The sequence below is a fragment of the Chroicocephalus ridibundus genome, chromosome 6, assembly GCF_963924245.1.
Source record: "Chroicocephalus ridibundus chromosome 6, bChrRid1.1, whole genome shotgun sequence".
Lineage (NCBI taxonomy): Eukaryota > Metazoa > Chordata > Aves > Charadriiformes > Laridae > Chroicocephalus > Chroicocephalus ridibundus.
Window position 1 is genome coordinate 2,639,533 of NC_086289.1, and position 23,811 is coordinate 2,663,343.

Genomic DNA, 23,811 nt, shown 5'->3' on the forward strand with positions numbered 1-23,811 from the left:
ACCCAACTGTTCTTCTGTAGAAACACCTACAACTCCTCATAAACTAGATAAAAATGTAGACCTTTGATTCTGGTCTTAATACTGCACAAGAGTTAGATGCCTGAAATGATTTTTCTCCCTTTCTGCATTTAATACAGTCACAGGAAGCCCCCAGCCTCGAAGACAGATCCACACTGCTATTACCACACAGACATCTCTAAAAACGGCCTCCAAACCACACTAGTTACTCCACACTTAATTACAACTCCATGACAAGGGGCAACATCACAAGTTCATACACTAACTACTCCTGTCTCTTACTTATGGAAGTGCCTCACGGTCCGGCCGTGTTCACAAGAGAAGCGTCTGCGCTGCAGAAGACTCACGGTACACTCTCAAAACCACGCCGTGTGGCTAGAAAGAATAAGTCTTTGAAATACGCCTGTAAGAGGACAGTAGTAATTACACATTCTTAACCGTTCTTAAGAACAGAAAACACACAAGTCCCAAATTGTTTACAAATTTAATGACTTACAAATCTGCACTTTTAAGTACAAACTTTGTTTTTTTTTTAAAAAATTATCAAAATTTCAGCATAATAGTTCTGCTAATTCATCTATTGTTTTTTAAAAGAATATTTACAGAACTGCAATAAAAAAAAAAGATTTAAGCACACGAAAATTTAAGCAGAAAATAGCTTACAATTAAAGTGGCAGTAAAGCAATATGGCTTCCTGACTGCTGTACTGATTAACAGAAAAAGAGGGATAAATACTGTTACAAAAAGATTTATTATTTTTATGTTTGCAGCTTTGCACAAGCACCACATGGTTTAGAACCCACTACACAGACAAATGTATTAAAATACGTATATACGCTCTATCTGTAAACACATTACGAAATCTATTTTGCAATCATAATGTAGTAATTGCTTTACAACATCTGAGTTTAAAAATCTGAGTGCAAATCAATTCACATTAAAAACCTGCAATTTCAATTACTGAATTGATTTAAAAACCGGTTTTGTGACTGCTTAGACTATTTTCTTGTTCTTGCACTTGTTCTTGAGCTTGATCTTGTCTTCCTGTCCGTCCCTTCGGCAGTCCGAGCAGCCCTTACGTCCTCTTTGCCAAGTTCTTCTTTAGTTTTGTTTCTTTTTCCTCTTTGTAGCGATCTATTTTCATCATTCTCTACTTGTACACAAGAAAAAAAGTTAACTGTAAATTTGTATCATAAATCAAACATTTTATACAAAATTCAATCTTCAGTTACATTGTTTTTAAAGGAAGTGTCCCTACTGACTACATTCCAAAGATTACATCTATGAATTCAACAAACCAGTTACAAAACCCCATACTTATGCACATCCAATATCCTTTAAGATAGATCCCTGAGGACTTACAGCTATTTCTGAAAGTAGGTTAACATTAATGAGAGCACCAAACCCAATTAGCTACCATTTTAGCTAAAATTCTTTCTACTGATATGTAAAACTAAAACATAGTCAACATCGAAGAAAAATCCTGCCAAATGAATATATAGCAACTGTTTCACGGTCCAGATAAAGCTGGAAAATCAGGCTATTACCTGTAAAGACTAGAAGCCTACGTACGTATCTGGATAGCACAGAAAAGTTAAGCTGCTCCAAGAGAGAAGCATCACCCCAACATGGAAACCATCACTAAAATCCATGTGGGGTAAGATGACCTCCCCAGAAGCGCAGCTACGCAGGCAGGCAGTAAAGCGTCAGAAGAGATCAATCGCTTGGCAAGTACATATATCAGTTTCAGGAAGCAGGAACTAGCAAACGTGTAAAGGGAAACAAAAGAAAACTCAATAAATGAAGACAAATACATGATGAAATAGATGTACATGTTATATGAGGATAAACACATGCAATAGACAAGGGAAAGGGCCAAAGGGAAATGAAACAAATGGCATAGTCAAATCACCATCAAGTTTTTAAACACAATTTGGCAGGAAATTCCTCAATATGTAGCTTTAAAGACTCATTGTTATTTCCATGTGCATACATTTATTTGATAATATTTTCTAATTGCATCATGGTAGTTAAGTTATATCACATCAAGCTGAAAATTCCGGGGAATATTTTAGATGTCTGCAGCAAGAGTTCCATTGGCTTGGGGAAAGCAAAACAGTAAAGGAGGAAATGGGAGATGCACGGAACTTTTGCTGTCTTTTCAGCTGAAATACAGCTTCGAGCCCTTCTAGTATCAACTTCAAAAAACAGTTGACGACTAAAGTAAAGTCCTCCAAAACCTAGAGACATAAAAGCAGGAGCTTAGATTGTATTTAGGAGAAAATGAGATGAACAATAAGTGCTACAAACGTGTGATTATTGTGTTCTGTCGTTACCACCTTCTTCTGCATGTAAGTTAGTTGCTATATTTACTCTAAACTACAATTTATTGTTATGGATTGAGAGACAATATATTATAGAAGAGCACGAAGACATTTAAATACCTCAAAAGAGGAAGAATATGATTCATATCCCATAAACCCAATTCCTTCTACTTAGGAGAAACACCTTGTTTATATAAGATAACATAAACCCTATTTACTCAAGTCTTCCAGCTATACTAAAGACCTACACTTTATCTGTAGTAGAGCATGGCAGCCCACAGTCAGACTAGAATTTTGCATGCGTTATTGTTTTATCTATAAATAACTTAGCTATACTTAGAAAATAGAAAGCAAATTCTTGCCTCACCTGATTTTGATTTTTTGGATGGTAAATCATCTGCTGACAACTGACATCTTCTTCTGCGAGAAGTGGAAGTTTCCTGTTGTATAGCGTTAACCTCTTTTCCTTTCCCAGACCGATTATTTTTTTTGGAACCAGTGGACGTCAAACCCACATTCTGAGTTTCTGAAGTGTTACCATTTTCTGACAAGTCGTCATTTTTTTGGCTAGAAGTAGAAGTAGCTGCCTCCGATGAGAATTCTACCTTTATCCTTCTATTCCTCAGTTGCCTTGTTTTTTCCTGGGATGAATTATTTTCTAGAGATGTATCTTCTTTAAGAATTCTCTTTTGACCGCTATCTTTAGGTTTTTCCCTGAGAGAAGTGTAACTAGTTTCTTCAGATTTGGAGGAAATGGTTTTCTTTCTGCCCACTCTTGATGGATTTTCTTTTGCAGATGGAGCTATGTTCAAAAGTTTACTCTGCTGTTCTTCAGGTGTTTCCTTCTTAGTATCTTCTGGCAAACCCTGAAGCGAGGTGGAACCAACAGCCAGTGAAGTGATTGTTTTCCTCGAGTTCCCTTTCGAAAGATCCATTTCTTCCTGGGAAGTAGAATTTTCCAAAATCAGCTTTTCTTCTTCCCCATAATTATTCTTTCCACCACTTTCTTTTGATGAGCCCTGTTTTGCCTGAATAGAAGTAGAATTCATGTCTTCTAACAAGACTGCCATTTCTTTCCTTGTGCCTGTTCTCCGTTGATTTTCTTTTACGGATAAATCAGAAGTTTGTAATGGAACACTTTGATCTTCTTTAGGGGCTTCTTCTTTACCATTATCTGCTGGCAAACCGCGTTTTCCTCTAAGAGAAATGTAATTAGTTGTGTGTGATGCCAGAGCAGTCGCTTTCCTTCTGCCCCTTCCTAATGTCTTCTCTTTTGCACAGGACACTGTTTCCAAAGGCGTGTTCTGTTCTTCATTAGCACTCTCCTCTTTATCATCAGTTTCTGACAAGCCACATTTTCTCTGGAGAGAAGATGAACTTTTTGCCTCTGCTGCAAGATCAATCTTTTTCCTTTTGTCCCTTGCTGATGCATTTGCTTTTCCCTGCAAAGTTTCATTTCCCAAAGCTGGATTTTGATCTTCTCTCACAGCCGTCTTTTTATCATCACCTTCCAGCAATCCATGTCTTTTTCTCATAGAAAGAGATCTAGATGTTTGTGATGCTGCAGCAACCTCTCGTCTTTGCCCTCGTCTCCGTGGATTGTCTTCTGCTGAAGAGTGAGTAGCTTCTGAAGCTGAATCTTGCTCCTTTTCAAAAGCCTCGTCTTTACTATGATCTGCAATTAATGTTTGTTTTTCCACTGAGGTAGAAGAAGCTATGTGTGGCACGGAATCAACCAGCTTTCTTCTGCTCCTCCTTACTTGTAAAGGATTTTCTGAAGTCTCAGGTTGACCATCTTTGTAAGTCATTCCTTTGTCATCCCCAGGTAAACTCCTTTTCCTTCCAACCACTTTGGAACTGGCTTCTTCGGGTTCAAAAGTAACTTTTCTACCTCTTCTACATGCAGTTCCATTTGTTTGTGCTGGATTCTCTTGCAGGATTTCGGTTTGGTTTGGTTTAAATATTCCCTGTTCATTTCTTGTCCGCTTTTGACGGCTACGAGCAAGACTGTCACTGTTTGCAGCTGGTATTGATGTGCCAGCCGGGTCGTTCTGCTCCTTTGTGACTTGGTGTGTATTCTTTACACAAACAGAGCTCAAAGGGTCTTTGAGAGGAGATTTGTCCATTTCTGTTTCTGACTTAATTTTGGGAGCAATTAGTTCTAGATTGTTTACATCTTTGTCAAATTCATCAGCCTTTTTCGCCAAAGAGCCATTTTTGCCTCCCCTGCTTCTAGTTCTATTTGTTTCCTGTACTGCATTCCTGTTTGCTTCCAAGTTCAGAGCAGTAACCGGCATTCTGTTTGTCACTCCAGAAGGTGACTCTGCCTTTAATCTTTGAGACGCCTCTGTTGTATTTTCCTGAGCATTTTCTGTTTCATTTCCCTGAGATACTTTAATCTCATTTGTGATGTGTGATTGTGTTTCACTATCAGTTTCAGCTGAAGTTTCCTCGGTTTTCTGAATGTTTTTTATCTTTTCATTTGCCATCCCGCAAGTGTCTGGTTTTACTTCAGTTGAGTGCTTTCTAGCACTTCTTAAAGTCTTAACTCTTTTCTCCGTTACCTTTATTTCAAGTTTAGTTCCATTTTCAGATCCTCCTGCTGTGGCAGTCTCAGTATCTTTGTCCAAAGTTGGTTCATCTCTTTGTATCATCTTTGCTGATGGGTCTTTGCGAAGCGTCCTTGTTGTCCTATGAAGGTCCTCTGAAGAAGCTTCTTTAACTTGGTCATTTCTAGCTCTTCTTCCTCTTTTAGGTGGAATAGGTGGTTCTGTGTTTTCTACTTTTTTTACTCCTCTAGACCTCTTTCCAAGTGACAGAAGCATTTCTTCACTGTTTTCTACACCACCATCATTAGGTTTGTTTTCAGGTTTTTTTACACCTGTTTGCAGCTGACAGTTTTCATTTTGAATGCTATTAGCTACACTTACTGTCTTTATGGTTGGATCATCTTCAGTTTCTAATACATCATTGATGCCGTACTCCTGCAAAGTCTGTTTCATATTTGCAAGTTCTTTTTGTAGCACTGAAGAATCTTTGCCACAAGACTCAAGATTCTCACTTGGATATTTCAACTCTGGTTCTTTCTTTTTACCTCTTCTTGTTCTTTGAGTAGCTCCAGGTGGTTCCACAAGTGAAACAGTTTCAACTTTTTCTTGATCAGGGTGCTTTGAAACGATTCCTTCTTGTATGCAACGGTTTGTTCTCCTTCCTCTTCCTTCATTTTTAGTTACTGAAGGTGAAGTACTGATCTCTCGCATCTCCTCTTGCGTGCTCTTTTTTTCCAGATCTTGCAATGCTTTTAAATTCAAATCCTTTTCACGCTGCTTTGCTGAAGCGGGATGTACTGTCTTCTGTGATCTGCCCCTTGTTGGTCTCTGGGTAGACTGGTTTTCACTAGTTGATTCCTTCTGTTGAGAATCTTCACCTTGTGAAATTTTTCCTTTGTCTTCTAAAACAGTGGGTTTTTTTCCCCCATTCAAAGTTTTTACATAGAAAAGAGCACAGACAAAAGTTAAATATCACTATGACTGATCAAAGTATCTGCGACTTTTGATTTTCCTAAGAGAGTCATCTTGCTCAAACAAATCACACTTAATATTCTTAACTTGAAAATTAATAAACAAACAAATATTTTAACCAACTCCTAGATTAAAGGCCAGGCTTCTGACCAAGGACACTTGGATTATTTGGTAGGTAGCATTCACAGGTTTAAGCTATGTACTTAAAATTATCTTTCTCTGCAAAGACTTTCAAGTGGAGACCTTAACATCAGTTTTTTTACAGCAGTATGTTTGGAGATGTCAATGCTACCACACGAACAAACTACCACGCTGTTACTCCTACACCAATAGACTGCACAAATACCATAAGCTATGCGCACTTCGCACCGTGTATTTTTGAATTTTTAAAGCGTATGTTAAAACTTCATAATAACATATATTGCCTTGTATATTCATTATTCCTCTAGCTAAAACAGAAGTATTTGTACTTACCAAATTTATGACCGGAATTATTACAAGGAGGTACAGTATCTTCCTGCTTAGAATCCATAATGTTTACTGATCTGACCTAAGGAAATAAAAAATAATCAATAAAAGCATGTCTGACAGTACAAGAAACAATGGAGCTAACCAATACAAAATTAATGTACAGTAATAGTTAAAGAAAGTATTGTAAAATACTTTTTTCTAAAAATGATATCAACTTGGTTTTGTAACTGCAGACATTATTTTAAATTAGCACACAAATAAATCAAACTTAATACTTGCCATGTGAGCTAGTGTAGCAGCCTTTAAAGTGAGAGATAACAAACACTGCATAGAGTTAAAAAAAGTATAAATTGACTGAAAAGTGTCTAAATGACTGCTCAAAAGGAATTTGGGGTATTGAAGCCAAATCATTTGAGTATTTTGTAGTGTTTTATCGTAGCTCTACACTGATGAGCACTAAGCCCAGTGATACTCAATATTTTACCTATGGGTCTGGGAATGAACTTAAAAATCAATGCTAATAAAAATCACAAATGACGAGTGATGAAGTCGTGAATTTTACGGTCTGAACCGTCACCCAGAGCCACCTCAGTAACTACTTAGGGTTCCTTCAAAGAAAACACATATTAACACAGGCAAAGGGACAGCAATAAAGCTACTTCTATAAAACAGGCATCCATTCAAGAAGCAATGAATGAAAGACTTAGGGGCATCGTGATGAATCAAGTGATCACATGATAACATATTTTGTCAAATGTTCAACGCTTTTGGATGTCCAAAGAAAAAGGGACCTTAAAATTGAATCTATAGTCTATGAAGCAGCTGTACAAAACAAAAAAAAACCCAACTATATGCCTTGCTTATGAAAAGGAAGGCCGAGAAAGAATTTGACTATAGTTTGTAAGCAATTTACAGGGTGCTTTAAACAGGCACAAGTGACCAGAAAAAAAAAAAAAAGGAAAAAAAAGAGTGCTCAAACTCAAGTTTGTAATAGGCTGTGTCTTGCTACCAGGGGGACATTCACGTGGACAGAGTTACCAAGGAAAATGACCTGTCATCTTTACAGTTTTCAAATCAACATGAGGTGTTTTTCTAGAAGGTATCTTCTCCTCAAGAGGTTACGGGCATGACATACTTGAAGTGCTGTAACATCCAAGATGTCATACCAGGGAGGCTTATGAATTCATTTCAACCACAGGCTCCAAGGTCTAAATACATTCCTTCCAAAAGCTAAAGAAATTATTTTACCTTAGTTTCCTCTGGTATATCAAACATTTCTGTAACTCCAGCATAGTCCACTTCAAAATCAGAACATTTCTGCCTGGGTTCTGCCATAAGCCTTTGCAGACCCACAAAATCATCAACTGGCTGATACTTCTCTTTCGGAGTCTTCACTAGCCTACTAATACCAAACATATCTTCTATGGGTTCAACTTTTTCCTTTGGTGTCCTGAAAATACGGCTGACCCCAATCATGTCTTCTACCGGTTGATATTTCAGCTTTGGAGTTTGCTTGATTAAAGTAACACCTGCCACTTCTTCCACTGCTTCCTTCTTTTGTACTGGAGTCGTCAGCAATCTTTTAAAGGCAATTTCATCTGTAATAGGTTCCAACTCTTGCTGCGGGGTCCTCAAGAGCTGCTTGATGCCAGACAGGACCTCAACTGGCTGTGGCTTCTGCTTCGGGGTCCTCATGAGCTGCTTGATGCCAGACAAGGCCTCTACAGGCTCTGACTTCTGCTTCGGGGTCCTCATGAGCTGCTTGATGCCAGACAAGGCCTCTACAGGCTCTGACTTCTGCTTCGGGGTCCTCATGAGCTGCTTGATGCCAGACAAGGCCTCTACAGGCTCCGACTTCTGCTTCGGGGTCTTCATGAGCTGCTTGATGCCCGACAAGGCCTCTACAGGCTCCGACTTCTGCTTCGGGGTCCTCAGGAGCTGCTTGATGCCCGACAAGGCCTCTACAGGCTCCGACTTCTGCTTCGGGGTCCTCATGAGCTGCTTGATGCCCGACAAGGCCTCTACAGGCTCCAACTTCCGCTTCGGGGTCCTCATGAGCTGCTTGATGCCCGACAAGGCCTCTACAGGCTCCGACTTCTGCTTCGGGGTCTTCATGAGCTGTTTGATGCCTGACAAGGCCTCTACCAGTTCTGACCTTTGCTCTGGAGTCCTTAGAAGCTGCTTGATGCCTGACATGACCTCAACTGGCTCCGACTTCTGCCTTGGAGTACTCCTCTTACTTCCAGATTTCACCCGACATGCTTGTTTTTCTGGAATTACTGACAAATGATCCACGCTAATATTTTCTTCCAGCATAGCTTTTCTTTTTTCAGGAGTTTTTGGGGATACTGCATCAAACATAGACTTTAGAGACTCCTTCTCTCTCAGAAAGCGACTAATGCGTGGACTATCTTGTTTCTGTTCTGAAGCATCTGAACCATATAAAGGTGACACCATCATCTCTCCTAAAATAAGTAGTAAATTTTTGTAATTTGGAAAAAGAACTAAACAGAAAATTCAAGCATTCTAATTGCTGTATAACCCAGTAAAATGGATTCAAAAAGCTAGTAACTTCTACAAACCAAAATACAAAAAAGTGTGCATCAACAATTGATTTGGTAACTAGTTTTGACGAGGCACAGCAGACATTTAAAAAAACAACTATAAGAAAATATTATTTTTTTCTTATTTAATCTGATATAAAATTAGTGTTTTCTGTTGTCCCTAAAATTTCTAGTGGTGCAAGTTTTTTATTGCACTTTCCTTTGCATTTCGAAGCAATACCAGACATAAATCAGAAATTTTCACATTAAAGAACATAAATTTGACCTTTCTGACACCAAGGAAACAAAAAAAAAAAAAAAAAAAAAAAAAGATTTTTGTAAAATCTGTATCATAGAATATCTTGAGTTGGAAGCGACCCCATAAGGATCATTGAGTCCAACCACCTGCTCCTCACAGGACTACCTGAAACTAAACCATGTGACTAAGAGAGTTATCCAGATGCTCCTTGAACTCCGACAGGCTTGGTGTTGTGACCCCTTCCCTGGGGAGCCTGTTCCAGCGACCAATAACCCTCTCAGTGAAGAGCTTTTTCCTAATGTCCAACCTGAACTTCCCCGATGCAGCTTCACTCCATTTCCTTGTGTCCTATTACTACTCACCAGAGAGGACATCACCTCCCCTTCCACTCTCCCCCTTGATGAGGTCACCCCTTAGCCTTCTCTTCTCCAAGCTGAAGGAACCTCTGGACACACTCTGATATTCTGATGTCCTTCTCATATTGAGGTGCCCCAAACTGCACACAGCACTGGAGGTGGGGCTGCACCAGTGCGGTACAGAGTGGGACAGTCACTTCCCTCCGCTGGCTAGCTATGCTGTGCTTGTTGCACCCCAGGACATGGTTGGCCCTTTTGGCTGCCAGAGCACACTGCTGACTCATGTTGAGCTTACCATCAACCCAAACCCCGAGATCTCTTTCCATGGGGCTGCTCTCCAGCCCCTCGTCCCCTAATTTGTATGTATAACCAGGATTATCCTAACCCAGGTGAAGAATCCAGCACTTGCTCTTGTTAAATTTCACACATTAGGTGATTTCTCAGCTCTCTTATCTATCAAGATCTCTGTTAAGGCCTCTCTACTATCAAGGGAGTCCACAGCTCCTAGTTCAGTATCATCAGCAAACTTAACTTAACGTACATTCAATTCCTGCGTCCAGATCATTTATAAAAACATTAAAGAGCACTGGCCCTAAAATTGAGCCCAGAGAGACCCCACCACCAGCCTGATGTAACCCCATTTACTGTAACTCTTTGAACCCGATCCGTCAGCCAATTGCTCACCCAGCTTGCTTGCCCACCAATTTAAGGAAAGCAATAAATAACAGGATAAATAACAGCTGATAACAGACATCTTCAAGAGGATGAAGATCACTATACTAGTTCGTCTTTTCAAAGAAAACACTTTTTACTGGACTCCCTTCTGAAGTTATAATAAGGTTTGTTATATTTAAGCCTATCTTCCACAACATCTGAACTAAAACAAAATACATTTCAACTATTATTATTATTTTAAATATTGGAGGATTTATTAATGATTTTTCTTGGTGTTTCAGTAGATGCTCGGTTTTGCTAAATTCTCAATAAAAGAGAATTTTAATTTCAAGAATTAATTAGGGACACAATCAATGACTGGTATGCAAGGTTATTAGCAAAAGATGCACAACAAAGTACCATGTTAATACAAATCTTTCTAACCTGATGCTTTTTAAGAAAATTTTAAGTGGACTTTTTCTGCAAGATTACACAATAACCTCTCCCTGCCATGAAACTTTGTCACTGGATTTAGACGTATCCACAGACAACTGATTAAGAAAGCACCATGCTTCAGCACAAGACTTGCCTGAAACAATATTTCAGCATCTTGAAGTTTCATACCAAACAGAACAAGTAAGAGAATAACATCTACTGAAAAATTAACTGGAACTACAAAAATATCTTTTAACACATGATAAAAATCAATGGTTCCTTTTACAGGTTACCAGATGCTTCATCTCAACACATCAAGTCTGCCTAGGCTGAGACTACTCACTCTCTCAAGTAGCAGACATCTAACTACCCCTAAATACATCAAAACATCTCCTTTTTTTTTTTTTTATAATAACAAACATACCAGATTCTTCAGGAGTGTGCAGTTCAGAAATTTCCGCTGCAGTACATGTTGGTGTAAAATCAGTCTTCTGACCAGCGGACAAAGGTAATGATTTTCCACGCTTATTTTCTGGAGTTTGAAACATTTCAGTCATTCCTATAAATTATATTCAGAGAAATGAGCCTATGCTTTGACATAAGAACTACACAGTTGGCAGAGTGAGCAACAGACTTTAAAAAACTTACCTGTGAAGCTTTCGTCCATGTTCATGTTTAGCTTCACAATAGTATTTTTTACCACTTTAGGGACCTGTCCAGCTGTTCTGGCTGTGGTGGAATAAGCTCTGCCTACAACTATCGTAGCAGGTGACTCAGCGTGGCCTGTACTAAAATGACCTTTTATTTTTCTTTCTGGAGTCTGCAAAGGAGAAAGAAGGAGGAAAAAAAGTTAGTAAACAAAGAGATTCCTTTTATATAAAAATCTACATTTCTTATACACTGTGACAAAGACATCAACACCCATTTAACATCATAGTACAGCAAAATACCTACAAGCTGTTTTGTGGTTATTCAAAAACAAACAAACAAAAAAAAGAAAAAATTACCTTTGGTGATTGGGTTGTCTTCTTTAGTGATCTTCCTTTTTGGACACTTTTTTTAACAGTCTTTGACTGTGGTCTTGCAACACCTAATTTTACCACTTCTGCCCAAGATTTTGCAACTAAAAAGCAAAAGAGAAATAACCACTTTAATTCTCAGCTGTATAAGTGGAAGTTCACAATTATTTCTTTATGACTTCAATGGATTTGCTGCAGTCAGCGACAGGAAAGCGGTTGTTGGATCACCTGACACCACCTACATTAAAGTGCTCTCTGAAATACTTTCAATCGGCAGACTCAATTTCAACTGAAGTTTAGCAAGGGTCCAAGTACCCAGTACGGCTTTCCACAACAAAACAACAAAAAGTGTCAAATAGATGTTAGATCCTAGAACTGATTCCTGACCCAATTCCTTCCTCGCTCTTTTTGTAGTGATGTAATTTTTCCCAACAGAAAATTGCCATGAGCCTTTCAGTCTCCTTCATTACTGTACCTGAACTTTTCCCTGGTGGGGCATGAGATTTAACATCAGAGAAACGGCTTTTCTTTCCAGCTTTTCTTTCGCCACCGTCTCAAGGAATTTCGTAGTCAGGAAATTATTTACACTGCTTACAGCATTTAGACCTACACAGACTTTCCATATTTTTTCTTATATCGCCTTCTCCTTAAAACATACTCTGGAAATTCCCAATTATCTTTCTCACAGCACCATTCTGTGCACAGTACAGTGTGAATGTATCAGGGAATTAGTTACAGCTGCGTAATAAATGAAGCTGTAAGTTGGACGGACATCTACCTCATTTACTTCAGAAATAGGCTATGAAAAGATAGGGAACATATAAAAGAAACAATTATTTTTTTTTTAAGTAGACATAAAAAAAGGGAACGCCATTCCTGAGGAAAATGATATTATTATTCTCTTGTCAGCATTCCTGTGCAAGTTGGGAAAAGTGAGTAAATAAGAAGAACTTTGCCAGGGTGTTCAGGATACATAGAAAAATGCCAAACATGCAGGAAATTATCTGAAAAAGCATTGGAAGCACAGAGTTTTATTTTGGATACAAGTAGATATCCCAAATTTTTAAGAACTGTGGTGTTCTTTTCACATTACAGAAGAAACTGATGCACTGAAATTGAAAACCACTTTTACATTACAGAGAGGTGGTGACAACCAGTATGCCATTAATATGTGTTAAGTACTCTGCAACTATTAAAATGAATGGACCAACCAAAGCCACTGAAAATAAATCCACTTCGCTAAAAGACTAACACCACATTCAGCTGTATTAACCAGGAAGTATTGTGAAGGCCTGTGATTTTTATCTCATCATGAAATATTAATGATGAGACCACCATTGGGACATTGTATGTAGTATGTTGTTCAAAATTTTCAAATGACACTACAAATAATGGAGATAGTAAAGAGTAACAAAAATTTCTGGGTGAATGGTGGGAAGCTTTAAATTTGATTTTGAAAGAGTCAAATTGATTTAATTTACAAAAACAGATGCCAAAGACACCTTATCTGTAAGATTCTTCAAAGATAAAAATTTCAAGAACCAGAGCTCCCCGATCATAGTTTCCAAAACTGTTAAAAATATTTCAAACTAGGGTTCAACATTCAAATTCAAATGTTCAGTTTCAAAATATTCAAATTAGCATCCAATTATTCTATTTTTTAATTATATCTGTTATAGACCACTATCAACAGTTAAGTGCATTCCAGTCCATGGACAAAAGTTGTGAACTGTGTATAAAATGCATGAAGAAAATAAACTGAAGCTAGATGGCTATAACGCGCATATTTTCAAATCAAAGTTGGTGTAATTGATACAATTTGATTTAGTTCAACACTACTTGAACTTGAAGGACTTGAATGATCACTACTGCAACTAACTTTGCAAGAAGAACCTTAACTGTACCATTTTTCAACTTCTGAACATTAAGATTTGTGTTCTAAATACAGTTCTATATATCCTTTAGTATTTTTTGTTCATAAATGTGAAAGAATGTAACAAACACTTTGCAATTCCCAGTTGTTTCCAAAAGTCCGACCACCATCAAAAGACAGGCCAATCATTTGGTGGCCTCTGCATAACAAAATAATATGCCTACTTCAGTTTTGTTCCTGTATTTTAAAGCATTAAAACTAGTATTAACTGCTGAAACAAACCTAGTAAATTGGCACTAGAGGCACCACTTCTTCTTTTTGCATTGAAAACTGCTACAGCCCCGCTTCTCCTCTTCATGGGCGTGACCTTCAAAGCAAGTTGTGCACTTCTTGTTAATTTGTCAGGTGTGGCTGTTAAAAAGGTTTTCTCATCTTGGTTAATGCGAGGAGATTTAGGTGTTTTCACTCGGGCACCATTTTTCTCCTTTGTATTCATGTCTTCTGCAACAGCATCCTTCTCTTCTGCAATTGGTAACGGTGTCATGATGTGAGAAATAGAGAAACGTCCTTTTGTGTAAGGTGCTGGAGAGCCTGAAGTAAATTTAGGTGAGGCCTTCCCAGAGGCAGGGGATGAGGCAACTGGGGACTTCTGGGCTGGCAAATTTTTTGGTGACATTTTTTCTTTCTGCAAATGTTCAGAAAGGTCCTAGTAGAGAAAAAATAATAAATACATAAAGAAAATGCACACACCTGAACTACAAATGCTCATCTACATCTCTGACAGTAAATACAAAAGTATAAAATATCATCAGATCATTTGAAAAAGCCTTAAATATCCTTCTCTGAAAACAAACTTCTAACTAGTTTTAGATTTCAAAACAGTCTCACAAAACACGTGCAAATTCAATTGAATAAGTGAACTGATTTTAGAATTCTACTTCATTCAAAAAGTTTTAACATCAAGTACACTACACACATTTTAACTAGTTTAAATTGACAGCAAATGTTTTCAAACTTCTAGCCAAACTATGCAGCAGTAGCTTGCACAGTCTGCCGACAAACTACTGTTCCATTTTGTTATTTATGGTAAACTGGAGCTTGTAGACACTGCTGCAAAGCACAAACAGAAATATACTCCTGCATATGCATGAGAATGAGCAATAGCATCTGAGGTGAATAAAAACACACCTCCTGTATAAAGACAGGTAGATATGAAGGGTAAACCGAGTCCTCTTCTACAGCAGAGAAGTTCAAAAAATGCTTATTAAAATTTGCTGATTTCAAGTACCATTGTAATTTGCAATTAAAATTTCCACTTCCCAATGTACATCTAACAAGGTTTACTACTAATTTTTAATTAATTTTTAGAAGTCTTAGAATTTTTAAATTCTGTTCACTTTAACTGTCTTAGCAACTTCGTTAGCCTTGACGTTTACCTGGACTGCAAAGTGCTTCAATCCCTGAGCCTTTTTCAGAACAGCACGAGGTGAGTTTCCAAACGGTAAGCTCAGTCTGGCAGGAATTGCACCTTTTTTAAGGGGCGAGTTGGGAGGCAAACTTTTATCAAAGAGTTCTGGACTTAGATGACCACCAAAAGACACTCTCTTTCTTTTTCCTACAGGCTGAAGTAGCACATCACCACTTTTCCTCTTCTGAGTTACTCTTTTTGTCTTGCCTAAAAATGACAATTGAAAGTATTTCTATATATCCAAGAATCCAGGTCAACATTTTAACCCACATAGAAAACAGTGCATTTTAGAGTTGGAAACATATCAGAAGGTAACATTCCTTAAAGATAAATAGATTCAATTGAGTAAACTTTTATACGTATTATTGTGTATTTTTATGGTCAAATATGATTACATGACAAATATTTTAGAACTAACACATCAGCAACGAGTTCTATGTTTTAAGTAAGTGGAAAATTTCTCATAAAAACACTATGAGAATTTCTCAAGTACAACAACAATGAGGCAGGGGATTATTTACCTGAGTCTTCTCCAGCCAACAGGCCAGAAATATTCAGTTCCGAGACAGTCTCATTGTCTTTCAGTACAGTAGCACTTCCAGAAGACCTCCTCTTTGATGACAATCTACGAGGCCTTATAACACTGGCATCTTCTAAATCTTGTTTCTGACGATTCCCCTTCGTGGCCAGCTCTTCTTCAGTTTCGCTATTTTTTCTGTCTGTAGTCTTTTCGTGATGTTCTTGAATGGCATTTGTCTCCGAAGCTTTTTCGGTTAGCAGTCCAGAGGTCCTTGGCCCACATCTTTTTCTTCCAGACTCAGATTTACGACTAGCAGGAGATGCCAGTTCTGATGTTAACTTTTCTGAAGCCAGTGTCTCTGAACGGACACTTTTGTTTGAGAATTCTTTACTTTGCCTGTTATTTCTTCTGGGACTCTTGGAATTAGAGGAGGCAGGAGTTCCAGAGAGTCCCTCTTTTGAGTTACCAAAGTTTGCCTGATCACAAATTTCTTTCAGCACTTCTTCTTTTACAGGTTTTCCTGGTGTATGTTGTTTACTATTTCGTCTTTGTTTTAAGCATTTATTTTCTGCCAAAGGCAGTTGGTTTAGGCTATCGTTTCTGCACACTGAATCTTCCCTTTGAGTTTCAGCTGAAATTTCTGAAAAAGACTTGCGCTTCAACAACACGCATGGTTGAGTTGTTGGAGTACCGGTATTTACAGGATTCATTCCACTAATTTCTTTGGTAGGTGATATGAAATGAGACCGAGGACTCTTCCTTCTGGGCGCTGACAGAACATATTTATCTACTTCAGAAACATTTGTCATGTTAGTTGTTTGTACTAGTTCATTTAACGGTATTGCAGAGCTGTGTATTTTAGTTTTATCTGCATAATCCAACCTTTCTATAGAGCACTGCTTCACTGAAAATGCTGCATTTCCATTATTATCCTTGCTGGGTTTGGTTGTAACTTCAATAGCTTTAGATTCGTCTGCTGTTCTTAGTTCCTTGTGATCCTGTGAGTGACGACTTCTACCAATATCTCTTGACCCCTCCTTTGAAAGAGAAGTTCGAGGACTTCTGGTAGAACTCTTCTTGGTTGCACTTCCTACAGCTGAGATCTGGTTACATTCTAAACCGATTGCTTCTTGCTTCATTTTTATATTACATTCTTCAATATTTTCACTTCTGCCTATTTCTTTTTCTTTAGTCAGGCTTCCCAAATCATTAACACAACTCCATGATTTAATTTGAGCACTTGGTTCTAGCAGAACACTCTTACCATCTTCTTTTGCAGGTTGTTCAGATACATTTCCCTCTTGCAGAGATTTTTTCACTTTCATCTCTTTTTTCATTTTTTCATAGAGTTTACTAAAGGGAGACATTTCACTTTGTTTTTTACTAGATTGATGTATTCTGTGTGAAGATTTGGGTGTTTGTAGTCTGATGGGTAAAGCTTTGGAAATATTTTCCTCTGTACTTTGTTTATTTTCATTGGCATTTTTTTCTTCACACTCAGCATTATCTACAAAGTAAGAAAAGCAAAGCAAAAACAAAAAGTAATATAGATGCAGAGTTACCTAACAATTGCAGAATTACAAATGTGAGTTCCATAAATACAGATAAATATTCCTTCCTTTCCTATCCCAAGACAGTCAACCAGGGTCCAGGATACAGCACTATAAATGAAGCTCTGTTAACACTAACAATCTCTTTCATAATAGAAGCATTAGTATTGAAATGTTTACCATAAATTTTAAAGTACTAATCTGGAATTTATTCCATATTCAGATAGGGCACTTGGCATTTCATGCTTTTGCTTTTCTTCAGAATCGATGGCTCATATATATCTTTCAGGGCTGCCACAAGACAAATCTATAAGCATAGAATTAAACGACCATTTAGATCGGCTTACCACAATTCAGTCTGCTTTTTGTCCTGCGTTTACACAGATGCTGTGTTGCTGGAACGATGACAATGCTTCTTTAGGGTAAAGCCAGGCAATAAAGCATCACTGCTACCTCCCAGATGAGCCATAGCAAGTGACTGCACGTGTGCTGCCATTCCACTGTAAACTGTACCCAAGGAAGCTCTGAGCTAGCATGCTTCGCTTTGCCTTTTCCATGAGCAAGGGTGTATGCAAGCTAACAGAGTTCATCTGGTAAGAGCCGCCTTTTCAAGCCACAAGAAGCTGAGACCTCATGCACTTCTGTACATCTACAGGGTCTATTTCTCAACACTACTTCATGTCAACATTAATGACTGCTGAAACAAACGCTGATACATGTTGACTTTTCTTCACTGTGATGGGAAACAGGCCATGTAAAGATGAAGGTAGGAACTCTGACATACAAGGAAAAGCCTGTTAATTATCTTCTGGGAAAGGGGAAAAGGAGTGAAGGGGAGACAAGAGACACGGGAAAGAACAGGAAATTAGATCTTTCTATGAAAGCTTTTACCCAAGTATGTCAGTCTTTTTTTTACTCAGCTGACATGTTGTTCCCTTAGAGTTAATAGAACAATGTAGCAAAGACTGTTCTATCATAGGACAGTGCTGGGGAACCTACCACCCGAATGCTGTGAATACAGATGCGCTTACAGCAATCCACTGAAATGGAACACTTTGAAACAGCCTGGGTTTTTTTGCACTGTAATAAACATTTGTCACAAAAAACAAACTTCTCTGTAGATAAATAGCCTCCAGCTAAGAAACCTTGTATCTTCCTATGAAAGTAGCATTACTTAAGAAGGATGGAAAGGTGGAGTCCTGCCATATAACCAGTCCATGATCTGTAACTACCCAGACTTAGTAGGTCTAGATTTTTACACGAAACAGCTATTGTAAACTATTATTTCAATCAGCAAAATTAACCCTTCCTATTTATCTCCAAAATTATACCTGCTTCAACTTCTTACTAGGAAAGAATAAATGAGATAATGCATTATTTGCTCAAAAGGGATCTAGCTGTAATTCCAGGTCAGTTAAGTTTTAACTTGACTTAAACTGCAAGTTAAGTTTTAATCACAAAGGTGAATTTGTCATGTTATATTTGTTTGATGGCACTGAAAAGTAAAAGGTAAGAGGCAATTATTTCACACATCAGTTTCAACTGACATTTGTATTGCATTTGCAAAGCTGGTCTACTGAATTCCCTTCTTAGCCACAATCTTCATAAACTGAATTTGCACAAATCACTTAAAGCAATATACATGGATTTTGCCAATTCCAGGCTAACTGTTGCTGCCCATTTGTCAGGATGCAATTAGACTGATTTCTCCTGGCAGGACTTAGCTTCGGTAAATCACAGCATCTCAGTATGATAAGATAGTATGCTGCCATAACAAGGTGTATTGTACTCAGATTGAAAAGTCTTAAAAATACATTTCTTTTGCTCTTTTCAACCTTGTTTATCCTCTTACACTAAGAAGAAATGCAGTTAAGGGGGAAGAAGAAAACAAAACCCCCATAAAACAGGTACTAACCTGAAGCACAAAGACTTTTAGGTCCTGAAGTTTGTTGGTGTAATGATTCCACTTCTGCCACCTGCTGAACATGAAGAACCTGTAAATTTGTACAATATTACAGCAGAGCAACAAATATTTTACAGTTTAGCTTTCTACTGTACATTGAAAACCACTAGGTTTATAAAAGTATATGCATAGTTTGCTAACAGGCTTAAAAGCATTCACATGAAACCCTAAATTATTTAAAAGCTTAAGAACACCAACCAATACATATTTGAAGCCATAGAAAGCAAGAGTTTAGGTCTTGTTTTATCATTGAAATTATTAGCTCTAAAAGCAGCTGTAGCACAAGAATATACATAAACACATTTCACTCTCACCTTCTTACCAGACCTAGTGGAAGATTTTTATTTAAATAAGAGAACCATAACATAAGAAACCCCAAAACTTTCAATAGCCACAGTACTCATAGACTAACACTATCCCCTTTAAAGGAGAAAATTTTGCTGAGAACAAAAAAAAAAAAAGAAACTAATGAAAATAAATTATTAAAGAATAGGCTTAGTTTGATATTTATAAATTCCAACAACACGTTAGTGTACTAGCGCACAGAACAACAGATTAATTTTGAAAAAAAGAATGCTTATTCTCTAGGGCAAACTTCCCCATTTAAAGTACAAGAATATCCAATGCCCATACTCCGCGTTTCCTGCATCCCCCCCCCCCGTTCAAAAAAGCTAAGGATTAATTTTTAATAGCTTACCTGTATCAGTAACATCATAGATTATTAAGTATCTATTACCAGAAACTGCAAGTTTAAAATTAATAAATTATTAATTTCTTAAAAAGTATTTATCTGAAGGAGTTTACTTGTATTTTCAAACAGAAAGGTAGCCTATAGCTGAAAAATTATTCCTAATAAGAAAATAGAAGACCTTACCACTGCTAATATCAGTGTACTTGTAACAAATTGCCACAAAATTACCTGCAGTGTTTCATCTTTTGGAGACCTAGAACGCCTCTTTCTTGGAGTTGATTGCAGAGGATATTCAAATCTGGAAGAATTATTTAAAAAGACAACCATTTTTTGTCAAATAGACAACTAAATTCCCATTATTAAGATAAATGACCTAGCAATATTTGTCCACTCCCAACAATACACATATCACTTTTAAAAGTTTTAACTATATCAAAATACTTCTAAATTTTCCCCTAAAACTGACTACAAAATCAAAATGATCTCTCTAGGCAATTCTATCTTTATTGGCTTAGCTTAACGTAATACAAAAGTGATAAGAAAATAATATCTTTAAGCAATCCTGCCTTCTGAAGAAGGTCTCTAAGACTTTGTAAAAAAATACGAAATAAAGTAGATTAACTTCTGTTTCTGAAGATGGTTAAAAGGACATTTTAATTTTTCCCATTTATCTGCAGCCATCTTCTGCATCTTCAACCAGCAGTGAGAGCGAGCATCCACAAAGCTCTCTGCATTGTTTGCCTGCAGAACACATTCTAGGATGAAGGCGTTAATTTGTCAGTGGCGCTTACCTGAAAGAACGATCAATAATAGTTAACACATCGCCATGCTTCAGAGGTACAGGCTGCTGAAAACAGCCACCATTCAGCTGCGTAGGGTTTACTGTACTTAAATTAGTCAATATTGCCTAAAAATAAAACAAACATTTCAGTAGCTTGATGAGATCCACCGATGCAATGCATATATCATTAAAATATGTATATCTTACCTCCTTGTTTTCATTTACTTCAATTTTACAATGTTCTTTCGAGACCTGAGGCAACTGGATGCGAATATCACATTCTGTTCTCCTGCGGGTGAAAATACAATTTCAGTTCCAAGACACATAAAAGACAGAAAAATCTGACTGCGATAGAATTAGGTGATTTCCCAACTTTTCAGCTAATAATTGTACAGCAGCATGATACTTTCTTAAATTTGGTAATATGAAGAAAATGAACTACCTGAGTCTTTCAACTGTGGCAAAAAATAACAGGAGCTCACACTTCTACCTCAGAGAATCCATACCAGAAAACATACGTAAAATACCACAATTCTGAAAAAAGCAGTTCACAACAAGCCGAAAGCGACATGTCTCCGACAGACATATGGTGGTTTGAGATTACTTGTTTCCTGACTTGCAAGTTGCCAAAGACCTGTGGAATATTTTTAGAAAATGCCAGCACATGCTCTTAAGAGCACATGCTCTGAGGCGTTCGTTACTGATCACTGTCAGAAACAGAATATTGGGCAGATGGACCTTTGGTCTCACCTGGATAGCCACTTCTACCTTCTTAAAAGTTGTTAGTAAGTGAAAGCTGGGTCTATAAGTGTACAGACTTTTTCTTTTTTTTTTTTTTTAAGCTAATTTCTAATGCTTTTGACATGCTGTAGTTCTTAGAAGCAAACGTATCAGCTTTCATACCAGAGACACTATTCACAGAAATACCTGACACCTCTCACTGCTGCAGCTGGCAGAAATTAATGTTTGTACCATTAAGTATCACCCACGTGGGCAGCTCTGATGAAGCCAAAGAACAGTACTATTCACACTGGAGTGCTTCCCATACCGAATAGTTAGTTATTTAAGGTATCTATCAGCCAGTAAAGTGCTGAACAGACCTAGTTTAAGAGAAGTAAAAACATTTTATTTGAAGCCTATTTATAGTCAGATCATCCAGTCAAGTCTTCACATATACCGTTCAGGTATATTAATTTTATCTTTTAATGTAAAATAGCTGGATCAAGCTCAAAACCCACTATCACTCAACTGTGTAAGTCAAAGTGAGTTTCAAGATTGGAGAAGGAGGTATAAGTTCTTATTAGTTTTTAATATTAATTCTAGATATTGGCTGACATATTGCATTACCATGGTTTGGGAGAAGCAAAAAAAAAAAGAAATATTGAGAAAAGCACTGATGTAATGAAGATGGTGGAATACAAGCCATATACCTCGCTTCTCTTCACCAGTCAATTATCTGGAAACAGCCTCTGGATAGAAGAATACCATCACTTGCTTGTCAACTGTGTATTACTTTCAAACCCTCCCCCAGATGTCCTTTGGCCAGAAACTTTTTTTTTTTTTTTAAAAAAAGGTAGTTTTGGCAAGGCAAGGACAAAAATAAATAACAAAAATTAAGTTCAGCTTTCTCATCTTACAATTAACCTTAGTCCAATATCACCTTCTGTCCCCTAAACATCATTCACAAATAAAAAAACATTTATTTCTGCAAATAAGTATTAAAAGATATAATCCGCAGGAAAAATATCACTAACATTATTTCAATGTATGCAAGTACTCAACTAATTCTCACCTTCCAAATAAACAAGAACTTGCAGTGAGTGGAAAAGTAATTCCATCAGTCCCATTCCGTTTAATTACAATAATATTCCCAAAGAGCGGCATCTTCAAATTCAAGTGTAAGGAATCCTACCTATAAAAGAGCATCAAAATTACTCATCCAAATAATGCTTTGCGTATTTATGAAAGTAAATCAATGTAATATTTTTTTTTCAATTCTGTTCAAGTGACAGTTTCCAACATACAGCAGAAGAATCTCAGTGCCGTTTACAAGTTGCCTGTGTAGAAAAACGGGAACTATTTACCATGAGCGGTTACTGTAATCGTAAGTTGGAAGCTGAAGGCACTACATACTTGGAGAAACTAATGTTTATACACGGTGGCAAGAGCAGTCATCACATGTTCATGTAAAGTCGGTTATACTACTTGTACACGTGCAATAGGTATTCGCTACCCATCAGAGCCTCTACAAAGATTCGGGGGCAACACATACTATATTTCATCCCATAAGAAACTTAAAGCTGTTTTCATGCAAATAATCACTCTTCCTCACCTAAATCTAGATATTACACGCTTTCTTACCCACATGGAAAATCTTAGACTTGATTTTAAAGTAAACAGAGACAAACTGACTACAGCAGCATCCTCCTGAAGAAGGAGGAAACGGTGGCATCACCGCGAAGGGGCACTCGCAGGAAGACAGCTTGAAAAAGAAGGCTGAAAGTTTAGCGGTTGCCAGGAACTTGTGGGAGGCTGCTGATACAGCTGAGAGGATGGCAAGTGCATCTCTGCGTGCAAGTACAGAGAATGCAGAAGGAACAGCCTTTAACTTGCGGGGAAAAAAACAAAAGAAACAAACCCAAACCCACAGCGTTTGCACAGCCATATAGGCTATTCCTTTCATACATAAATACGAGTGTGCCACGAAGTGCAAGCAATCCTCAAAAAAGCATATATAAAACCCACTATCAAATACTATACATACTAACGGAGTTAAGAGCGATCCTTCTGAACTTTTTTGCTGGGCTTCACACGATAAAATACTTGTTGAAAAAAAACAAATCACACCTACGGCGAATTTGACAGCGCCCTTAAGAAAAGCCTTTACCTGTACGTTACGGAAAACGACAGCCTTCAGTTTTCCTTACCCAAACTGCCCCGTGCACAGTTGCCACCAACTACTACAAGCGAAAAGCACCACGTGTGCTGCAGAAGCCGAAGTACGAGCCCCAAGGGGGACAAATCGTCCCAATTCCCCTCAGAGCCGCGTCTGCCCGGCCCGATCCCCCCTCACCCCCCTCCGGGATCGGGCCGGGCGGACGCGGCCCTTCCTCCCCACGAAGCCGCGCTTCCCGCCATCGCCGCATCCCCAAGCACAGCAGCGGCCCGGACACCTCCTACCTCCGTCGGAGCGCTGGCAGCCCGCTGAGGGGCTGAAATGGCGACAGCGGCGCGGCCCCCCCGGCCCGCCCAGCCCCGTCTGTCAGGGCGCGGCGCCGACTGAACATTCCCGCGCGCGCTGGGCCCTCGCACCGCGGGATGTATCCCTGCGCCGCGCCGAAACAAGAGCACGGGTGCCGCTGCAG

General features: G+C 38.2%; 1 protein-coding gene across 2 annotated transcripts; it reads right to left on the reverse strand.

Moving 5' to 3' along the window:
• Window positions 1-579: 579 nt before the first annotated feature.
• On the reverse strand, window positions 580-23,731 carry MKI67 (marker of proliferation Ki-67). 2 transcript variants are annotated; one of them, XM_063339894.1, is made up of 16 exons: window positions 23,627-23,731; window positions 22,239-22,358; window positions 20,654-20,735; window positions 20,457-20,572; window positions 19,894-19,963; window positions 18,927-18,987; window positions 15,463-16,968; window positions 14,910-15,148; window positions 13,756-14,179; window positions 11,589-11,704; window positions 11,230-11,401; window positions 11,006-11,140; window positions 7,583-8,799; window positions 6,338-6,413; window positions 2,710-5,793; window positions 580-1,171 (listed from the first exon to the last, which is right to left on the reverse strand). In XM_063339894.1, exons 2-16 carry the CDS (start codon window positions 22,328-22,330, stop codon window positions 1,017-1,019), a joined length of 7,545 nt encoding a protein of 2,514 aa, XP_063195964.1. In that variant the 5' UTR covers window positions 22,331-22,358; window positions 23,627-23,731; the 3' UTR covers window positions 580-1,016. The 2 variants fall into 2 exon arrangements, with proteins under 2 accessions (XP_063195964.1, XP_063195965.1); XM_063339895.1 differs by lacking the exons at window positions 18,927-18,987; window positions 19,894-19,963; window positions 20,457-20,572; ... (1 more) ...; window positions 22,239-22,358; window positions 23,627-23,731 and having other exon boundaries at window positions 580-1,168; window positions 15,463-16,726.
• Between the last annotated feature and the right edge of the window lie 80 nt (window positions 23,732-23,811).

Excerpts from the sequence above, each read along its gene's own strand:
- MKI67 (XM_063339894.1), bottom strand. The coding sequence starts at position 22,330 with ATGCCGCTCTTTGGGAATATTATTGTAATTAAACGGAATGGGACTGAT. Across the intron at positions 16,969-18,926 it reads TAAAAGTCTTTGTGCTTCAG|ATAATGCTGAGTGTGAAGAA; the intron begins GTTAGTACCTGT and ends CTTACTTTGTAG. Across the intron at positions 11,141-11,229 it reads CATGGACGAAAGCTTCACAG|GAATGACTGAAATGTTTCAA; the intron begins GTAAGTTTTTTA and ends TATAATTTATAG.